Genomic DNA, 9,103 nt, shown 5'->3' on the forward strand with positions numbered 1-9,103 from the left:
GTCTCCGGGGTGCTGAGCCATGAAGGCCTTGTGGAGGCAGTGAGGAAAGGCTGTGCGGGAGAGCAGCCGGGCGGCAAACGCTGGCGCGAGGGAGGAGAAGGCCTCCCCACACGGTGTCCACCTCCACCCAGACGCTCCAGAAACCCCCTTCTCAGCCCAAGATGGGGGCACTGGATCAGGGCACAGGAGACGCCAGTTTGCCCGATTCTTCCTCACTTCGCGACCTTTGGCAATCGCGTTGTGACTTTGTGGGCCTCGGTGAACTCGGGCAGTGATGGGGACAATGACAGCAGGAGGAGGGTTGGAGCGCGGGAGTCTTGGAGCCTTGAGCAGTCTGGCGGCGGCCCAGGCTGCTCCCCTGCCCCGGCAGCTGAGCCACCCACTGGGCAGCACCTCCCCTGGGCAAGTTTCCCTCCCTGGCCACACTGTCCCCTGCCTTCTCTGGCCTTGTCACCTGTCACGCTGGCTTGCACTTGACTTCTGCTGACTTCATTTCCCGTGGAGGTGTGGCTCCCACAAGGACAGAGGTTGTGTTCAACCCCCAGGCCCCACTGGGGTCTGACTCATTTCAGGAGCCCAGGGAATGTGTGAATGAATGAGCATACTCGGAGCTCCTGACCCAGAAGACATCGGCTCCTACTCTGCCAGGTTCCCGGCCCCTCCTTTCCATGCTGGCCTCTCCCCCAAACACCCAACTCCCTGACTGGCCCTTCTCTCCCTACAGGAGCACCTAAAGGCCCCAAAATTGTGATGACACCCAGCAGAGCCCGAGTTGGGGACACAGTGAGGATCCTGGTCCACGGGTTTCAGGTCAGCCTCTCTCTGAGCAGCCAGGAAGGTGGTGGGCGGTGGGGGGCACCCCGGCTGGGCACCGGCCCCACTCCTCACCCCCGGCAGCACCCTCCAACACCCCTCCCTTGACCTTCAGCCATGGCCAGTAGGCCTCAGTCTCCCAATCTGGGCAATGGTAGAATTGGGAGAACGCCTCAAGCTCGCGGGTCTGGACACCCGTTCCAGCCCTGGACGCCTCCCCCTGGGGTCCGAGCAGCCACTCCCAGCCCACCTGATGCCAATGCTTTGCCCGCCCCGGCCAGGCCGCCTGCCTGACCCCTCCCTGCGACGGCAGCGCAGTGCCTTCCGGGACCTGACTCCTCCCCCCCCACTCTGGCCAACAGAATGAAGTCTTCCCGGAGCCCATGTTCACGTGGACGCGGGTCGGGAGCCGCCTCCTGGACGGCAGCACAGAGTTCGACGGGAAGGAGCTGGTGCTGGAGCGAGTCCCGGCCGAGCTCAACGGCTCCATGTACCGCTGCACGGCCCAGAACCCGCTGGGCTCCACTGACACGCACACGCGGCTCATCGTGTTCGGTGCGGCCACACCCACCTGGGCAGGGCCTCCAGATCTGCCCTGGGCATGGGGCGGGGGGCGGGCGAACGATCCCCGGAGGTGGGGGAATCCCCCTGAGCATGTGTCCGCCCCCCAGAAGTCACGGTAGTTCAAGGGTTAAAACTTGAGCAGCTTTGGAGGCACAGAGACTCTGGGTTCAAATCCCAGCCCCGTGGCTGAGCAAGGGGCCACCTTGGGCAGCCTGCTCTGCCTCCCTCTGCTCCTCCATCTGCGAAATGGGCTGATGTCACCAGTCCCCAGGGAGGCTGCATGGCTGGGCTGGGCATGCGCTCGTGTCACCAGGTAGCAGGTGCCGGGTGCCAGGTGCCGGGTGCCGGGTGCTGGGTGCTGGGTGCCGGGTGCTGGGTGCTGGGTGCCCTTCCCTGATTGCTACCCTCTCTGCCTCCCTTTCTGATTCTTCCCCACAGAAAACCCAAATATTCCAAGAGGAACGGAGGACTCCAGTGGTAAGCCTCCGCCCCCAGGTGTCTTGCTTGAAAGTGATTGGCTCCTGGAGGCTCTGCCCAAACTGCCCCCCACCCCCGCCCTGTGCCTGGCCCCTCCCCCATCCCCAAGAGGCCCACCGCCTCCAACTGGGCAGGGGCGGAGGAGGTCAGAGGCGGGCATGCAGGCAAGAAAGGGGGTTCAGGCACCAGTGCGCCCCTCCCCCCATCCGCGACATCGTGGGCTCTCTTAGCTCCAGGTGCTCAGCTCCTCTGACCCTGAGGTCTTGTGTCCGGTGTTGACCATGGGCTGTGATCCGGGGCCCTGGACAGTCGGGAGCACAGACGGATGCCTCAGCGGGGGGTACTTCCCTCCCCGGGCTGCCTCCTGCCCCAACTGATCACCGCCCTGAGGGACCCGACCCTGTTCCAGGCTGCCACCCTGCTCCCCCACACACACATGTACACACACACATACACACACAGGCAACACACACAGACACACACGCACACACTCTGAGCCAATCCCACACTTCACATTGGAGGCACCTGCTGCTGGTCCTGGCTGGGCCAACCTGATGGCGCCAACAAGCCTGACCTCAGCCCAGGGGGCCTGGGTACGGAAGGGACCATGGGCTCTTAGAGGGGCCGAGTGGTGGAGCTGGGATTCGAACTCCACTCATCCTGAGGCTGACGTCCAGCGCCTTTGCTGGGGGGCCTCGGAGGCTCGGTTGAGTGACAGGGCTGGTGTGCAGCCACTGACCGGCATCCTGCCACCCACACAGGCTCCGCGTCTGGCCCCGCCGGCGTCCGGCTCACCCTGGTGCTCACCCTAACAGTGGTCCTGGAGCTGACGTGAGGCGCCGCCCCTCCGACCTCCACCGGCACCGACATTTCTGCGAGCGATCGGTTTTCATTTCTTTTCTAAACGATTTCCAGTCTCGTTCTTAGTCTCTTTCTGTCTGTGTCTTGGCTTCTCCAGTCGGTTTAATTAAAACAAACACAACGATTTTCCCGACACTGGCTGGCGCCTCTGTTCTCGCTCTGTTCAGAAGCAGCTATTGGGCGCTTGCCGGCACCCAGGGCTGGGCCGGGCCCTAGCGGGGGACAGGGCAAAGCGGGAAGAAGGCAGGCTCCTCCCGGGGACCCCAGCAGACCCCAACAGCCCGCTCAGGGCTAAGTGCCGTGGTCAGCGGCCATCTCCATGATGCTGAGCCCAATCCGCTCCTCGCCGGCGAACCACAACAGGTGCTTGTGTGGTCGCGCCCGTTCTGGCTTGGCACGGCAGCCTGTTCCGGGCGGCAGGTCAGCGGGGCCGGACTCCAGGCGGTGTGCAGGGCGCAGGTTTCCTCCACGGGTCTGTTCTAGAGCAGCAGTCACCTCACACCAGAGCCCCTTTCAGTGGTCACTGACGCTCAGGAAGAATGGAACCAGGCAACCCAGCGACGGCCTGGGCCTCGTCCACGCGTCCCCCCTTAGCCTGAGCATCCGTCCGTCCCCTGAGAGCCAGTGGGGGGGTTCTTCCAGAACTTCCGACTCAACCGTTAGAAGATTCCCCATGCCATTCAGCTGATAGTGCAGAGGGAAAGCCCAAGGGGCCTGGGAGAGAACGTGGGCTTGGCCTCCCTCTCTGAGCTGTGGCCAAGACTTGAGTCACCGTGATGAGCCCATGGGAGACTGCGTAAGTCGGCACGGGACAGGATAGCATGGGACAGGACAGGACAGGATGGGACGGGATAGCACGGGACAGGGTGGGATGGGACAGGACGGGATAGCACGGGACAGCATGGGACAGGATGGAATGGGACGAGATGGGACAGGATGGGACGGGACAGGACAGGGCAGGACAGGATGGGACGAGATGGGACAGGATGGGACAGGACAGGATGGGACGGGATAGCACGGGACAGGGTGGGATGGAACAGCGGCAGCGACACCTGGACCCCAGAGTCTTACGACTTCCCCATAATAAAGATTCAGTCTGAGCTCAGCAAAAGCCCAGGCAGGTTGAGTGGACTCGGCCCACTTCCAGTTACAGCCACGGGCACAGCCGCAGGGCCTCTAGCACACCCGGGGCAGGGGGAGAGAGGGCAGGAGGACCACCATGGCCGGCAGACCCGTGGTCCCCAGAGATGTCCACCTCCTCATCCTCAGGACCTGAGACTGTCACCTCCTCCGGACAGAGGGGTTTGGCTGATGCGACCAAGTTGAGGAGCTTGGATGTGGATATTCGGTTATTCTGGGTTTGCCGGGGTGGGGGCAACGCGGTCACAGGCCCCTGTGAAAGGGAGGCCAGCGGGCCAGAGACAGCAGAAGGCGCTGTGATGACGGAACGAGACGAAGTGACACAGGGAAGCAGCGCCAGCCAAGGACTGCGGCGGCCGCGGGCTGAGAAGGCGGGACGCAGAGCCCCCTCCCAGGAGGCTCCAGAGGGAACCAACTGGCAGCATCGTTAGCTCCTGAAATTCGCTGCGGCCTGCGACTCTGGGTTCTACGGGAACAAATGGGGGTCTCTTACGTCGCCAAGCTCGTGGCCTGGCCTGTTCCTACCTCAGGGCCTTTGCTCTACCTGTCCCCTCCTTGCTGATCAGCTGGCTGTTACAACCACCACCTCTTGGGAGGGCTCTCCCTGGCCACAGCGTCCCTGGCCACCAGGCCACCCCCGACCTGCCCCTCTGCACAGCGCGTGGTACTACCTGACGCGTTTCCTGTCTGCGTCTTTGCTTTCCCACCATCCCCTGCTAACTCCCGCCCGGATATTAGCACCATAAGGCGGGGACCAAGTGCATACTGCTCATGGCTACAGCCTCCTCCTCACACAGAGCAGAGCCCAGCCCGTGGGAGGGGCTCGGTCACGACGGATTGAGGGAATGAATGAATGAGCATCTCCTGAGGACCTACTGTGGGCCAGGCCCCGTGCTAGGCAGCCAGGCCGCGCAAGACTGCGCCTCAAAGAGGGAGCTCTCACCACGGAGCAGTGGAACCCAACTGCGCCGAGCGAGCCACACAGGGGCCACCTGGCCCCCTGCAGCGTTGAGGCAGGAGCGGGACCCCCTGCAGGGCGTGGGGGGCAGGAGCAGCAAGGAGAAGCCCAAAGAGAACGGGGTGGGCGGGCTGCAGAACTTGGGAACAACGGCAGGAGGCGGGGGACTTCCGGACACGAGGACCAGCGTGAGCAGAGGCTCAGAGGCAGGGCAGCCCGTTTATATCTAATTGTAGCCGTGCTTCCAAAACCCCGTGACGTCACCCACGAGATAGGTGTTAACCACTCACCCTGATCGAGCGGTGCATGGGTGCCACAGACCGAACAGGTACTCCAGTGCCGCGGGGACACTGGGTGACAAACAGTTCACCGAGTTTGTTGTCCGGTCTCGCGGAGCAGTGGTCGTCCGCCGATGTGGGCCAGCCCTGCTGGTGGAAGCTGGAGTCTATTTCCTGGGTTATCAGTCAGCTGCTGGCTCCGGTGGATCTGAGGATATAAATGCCAGACCAGATCGGCAGGCAACAACCACAAAGAACCGCTGCCCCCTCCTCCTGCTTCCTCCTTCCCTAGAGCCCTGCTGTCTCTAGAGCGCCCCAGCCCCTCCCCTCGCTGCAGCAGTTTTGCAAGTCTCTGGTTCCCAATGCCTCGGCCCGTTTCCTGGAAGAACTGAAATAAAACAAATAAAAAGACCTGTTCCCTCTTCCTGCCTTGATGGAGAACAAGCCCAGGTAGGCATGAAATTGGTATTGCTTTGCCTACTCACGGCGTGATCGTGGGCTCCGCTGACCCCTGAAGTGCACCCACAGCTCAGCAGCAAGGAATTGTCCAGGGTGGCAGGGGACACACCGGCGAGAGCGGGGGGAGGAGGAGGAGGCTCCAGGCCGCAGGAGGGGGGCTCAGACCACAGGGGCGGCGGGGGGCCACCTGCCTTTGGCTTTGAATCTGCAGCTTGGAGCATGGAGGGGGTGGGCGTGGCCCCCGCGTGGGAGGGGAGAAGGAGCCTCGTTGGTTCAGCCTCAGGCTCACTCGCTCCTTCACACACCCTGAGCAGCACCCCTGGGCCCCCGGCTAGCAGGAGCCCCACGCCCTGCCCCATCCATCAGGCATCACAGGCTTGGGGTGGGAGACCTGCAAGGCTGCGCCGTCGGCATTGGCATCAGAGCACCACGGAGATGCCATAGCAGCACAGAGGGAGAAAGAGGTTACTGTCATGGAGAGAAAGGCAGGCTTCCCGGGAGTGGTGACCGTGCTGCCGGCCTTGAAAATGAACCCTGCCGCCTTCACCTGCACGGTTCAGCCCCAGGTTGGTTCAGGTACCCCGACTGCCTCTTGGACACCAGCCCAGACCCTGCAGGTCACCGAGTTCTGGGTCAGCCCGCACAGCTACCCGAGGCCCTTCCCATCTGAAACAGGTGGACCGGGAAGACACACTGCTGCTGGTCTGGGCCAGAACGCCATGTCCCTGGCTCCCAGGGGAGCTCCGCCTCTGCCCATAGCCCCTCCCCAAGGTGAGTCCTGGCCCCGCCCCGTCTGCAGGTCTGGGGACGGGACGGGGACGGGGGCAGTGTGTGGCTTTGCCGAGGTGTCCTTGGACCACTCAGCTGCACTTGAGCCCTTGTGTCCAAGAAGCCCTCTGCTCCTACTGGCTTCAGGTGTGCCTGACCGAGCAGACCGTGCAGAGACCACGGCCGGGACCCCCAGGGGCCTGGCCCCCTGGGGACAAGGGAGGGGCTGTGAGGGAGAGGGAGGGCTCTTAAAAAGCCAGGGTCCTGGGAAGATGCGCTAATGAAACAGGAGCACGGCGGCTACCTGGAGGGTGCTGGACACGGGGAAGGGCGGATGCCAGGCCAGCATCGCCCAGGAGAACCAGCATCCATTGGACGCCGGCTGTTTGCCGGCACCCACCTTCACTGGCTATTCCCTGTACTGGAGGAGAGCAGAGAGAGGCTCAGAGGTGAGCCATCTTCACTTGTGACCGCACAGCCTCGGGCCGAGCTCCGGGCTCTGGGCCTCCATTGGCCTGGATAGGACTCTGGCTTTGCCCACGGCACTGAACGCCGACAGCCTGATGCGCGGCATGGCCGACCGTGCTGGCTGGAGACCCCGAGAAGCAGACCCTGAGATAAGAGTGTGGGTGCAAGTGATTTACTGGGAGGGGCCCAGGCGGCGCTGAGAGAGGCAGGCGCGGGGGCAGGAGAGGAACCCCACGCGGCGGCTGTTCATGGGCCTGGCGTGGCTCGGGTGAACTGGGGCTTTATCCCGGGGGTCCTCAGGATGCTGCACCGCCCACTGCTCCAGCCGGCCCCACTGGGGGCAAGGAAGCTGCAAGAGCTGCCCTCCCCCCCCCCACCCCGCCCCGGCTGCTGGAGCAGTACCCCCCCCCCCCCCCGCACTTCGGGCTTCCCCTGAGGCCTGAGCAGACACCTGCGACCCCAGAAAGTCCCCGTGGGGAGGAGCAGGTGTGCGTGCAAAGAAGCCGCGCTTCTGACCGTGGAGGCAGGGGTTCAAAGCCCCGGGGGTCACAAACTACAGCTTGGCCGCCTTTCTCCTGTGGGGTCTTGGGCAAGTCTCTTAACCTTTCTTTTTTTTAAAGATTTGTTTATTTATTTGAAAGGCAGAGTCACAGAGAGGTTGGGGGGGGGGGGGGGGAGAGAGAGAGAGGGAGAGAAAATCTTCCATCTGCTGGTTCAATCCCCAGATGGCCAGGTTTCCCACGCGAGTGCGGGGGCTCAAGGACTTGGACCATCCTCCACTGCTTTCCCAGGCCATAGCAGAGAGCTGGATCGGAAGAGGAGCAGCCTTAACTCAAACCGGCACCCATATGGGATGCCAGCACAGCAGGCGGCGGCTTTACCTGCTACGCCACAGCGCCGGCCCCTCTTAACCTCTCTGAACTCAGTTTTTCTGGCCATGAAATGGGGATAATCTCACTTAACTTACAGAACAGTTGTAAGAAATTAAACACCAACACTTCCAGGTCTGATTTTTGGCACAGCAGGTAGAGCCACCACATGCAATGCCGGCATCCCAAAGGGGCACTGGGAAAGCCGCGGAGGATGACCACGGGCTTGGGCCCCTGCCACCCTCGTGGGTGACCAGGAAGAAGCTCCTGTTTTCCGCCTGGCCCAGCACTGGCCACTGTGGCCCTCTGGGGGATGAACCAATGGGTAGAAGACCTCTCTCTCTCTCTCTCTCTCTCTCTCTCTCCCTCTCTCTTTCTCTCCCTCTCTCTGTAACTGTGACTTTCAAACAAATCAATACACCTTTAAAAAAAAAAACGTCCAAGGGGCAGCACTGTGGTTTAGCAGGTAAAGCCTCTGCATGTAGCACCAGCATCCCACATGGGCGCCAGTTCGAGTCCCGGCTGCTCCTCCTCCGATCCAGTTCTCTGCTGTGGCCTGGGAGAGCAGTGGAAGATGGCCCAAGTGCTTGGGACCTGCACCCACATGGGAGACCCAGAAGAAGTTCCTGGCTTTGGACCAGCCCAGCTCTGGCTGTTGCGGCCAACTAGGGAGTAAACCAGAGGATGGAAGGCCTCTCTCTGGCTCCCCCCGGGCCCTGTAACTCTGACTTTTAAATAAATAAATAAATAAATAAATAAATAAATAAACGTTTTTTAAAAATCAACATCTCAGGCTAATCCTCCGCCTGCGGCGCCGGCACCCCGGGTTCTAGTCCCGCTCGGGGCGCCAGATTCTGTCCCAGTTGCTCCTCTTCCAGTCCAGCTCTCTGCTGTGGCCCAGGAGTGCATTGGACGTTGGCCCAAGTGCTTGGGCCCTGCACCTGCATGGGAGACCAGGGGGAAGTACCTGGCTCCTGGCTTCGGATTGGCGCAGTGCACCGGCCGTAGTGGCCAACTGGGGGGGTGAACCAACGGAAGGAAGACCTTTCTCTCTCTCTCTCTCTCTCTCTCTAACTCTGCCTGCCAAAAAAAAAAAAAAAAATCAACATCTCCGCCCTTCAGATGTGCGTGGGCGTCCACATTTCTCTCCGCAGAGTCGATCGCTTCCCAGCTGTCTGAGCGCCAGGCGCGGTGCCAGCACGTCGTGCGCATTATCTCATGTGACCGCCACACAACCTTTCCGAGTAAGAAGTGTGATCTCCATTCAACAAATAGGGAAACAGCCACCCTCGGTCCCACAGCAAGGAGGTCCAGGCCTGGGCTCTGCACCGCGGCTTGGGGCACCGGTGAGAAACCCAGCACGGGGTGGGGGAGCGCCGGCTCCCTTCTCCTTGGAAGCCCCCCGAGGCAGCTCTCCGAAACCTCAGCGACCTGGCTGCTGATGGGCT

The 9,103-nt window shown here is 62.2% G+C and overlaps 1 protein-coding gene across 1 annotated transcript in view; it reads left to right on the forward strand.

The window, feature by feature from the left end:
- IGSF21 (immunoglobin superfamily member 21) overlaps positions 1-2,689 on the forward strand; it is a 231,141-nt gene extending 228,452 nt beyond the window's left edge. The window contains exons 7-10 of the mRNA XM_062193120.1: positions 725-810; positions 1,176-1,368; positions 1,816-1,851; positions 2,616-2,689. Coding sequence (XP_062049104.1) covers positions 725-810; positions 1,176-1,368; positions 1,816-1,851; positions 2,616-2,689 — 389 coding nt within the window. The remainder of the gene's footprint in view (positions 1-724; positions 811-1,175; positions 1,369-1,815; positions 1,852-2,615) is intronic.
- Positions 2,690-9,103: the final 6,414 nt, after the last annotated feature.

Source organism: Lepus europaeus, chromosome 5, assembly GCF_033115175.1.
Source record: "Lepus europaeus isolate LE1 chromosome 5, mLepTim1.pri, whole genome shotgun sequence".
Classification (NCBI taxonomy): Eukaryota; Metazoa; Chordata; class Mammalia; order Lagomorpha; family Leporidae; genus Lepus; species Lepus europaeus.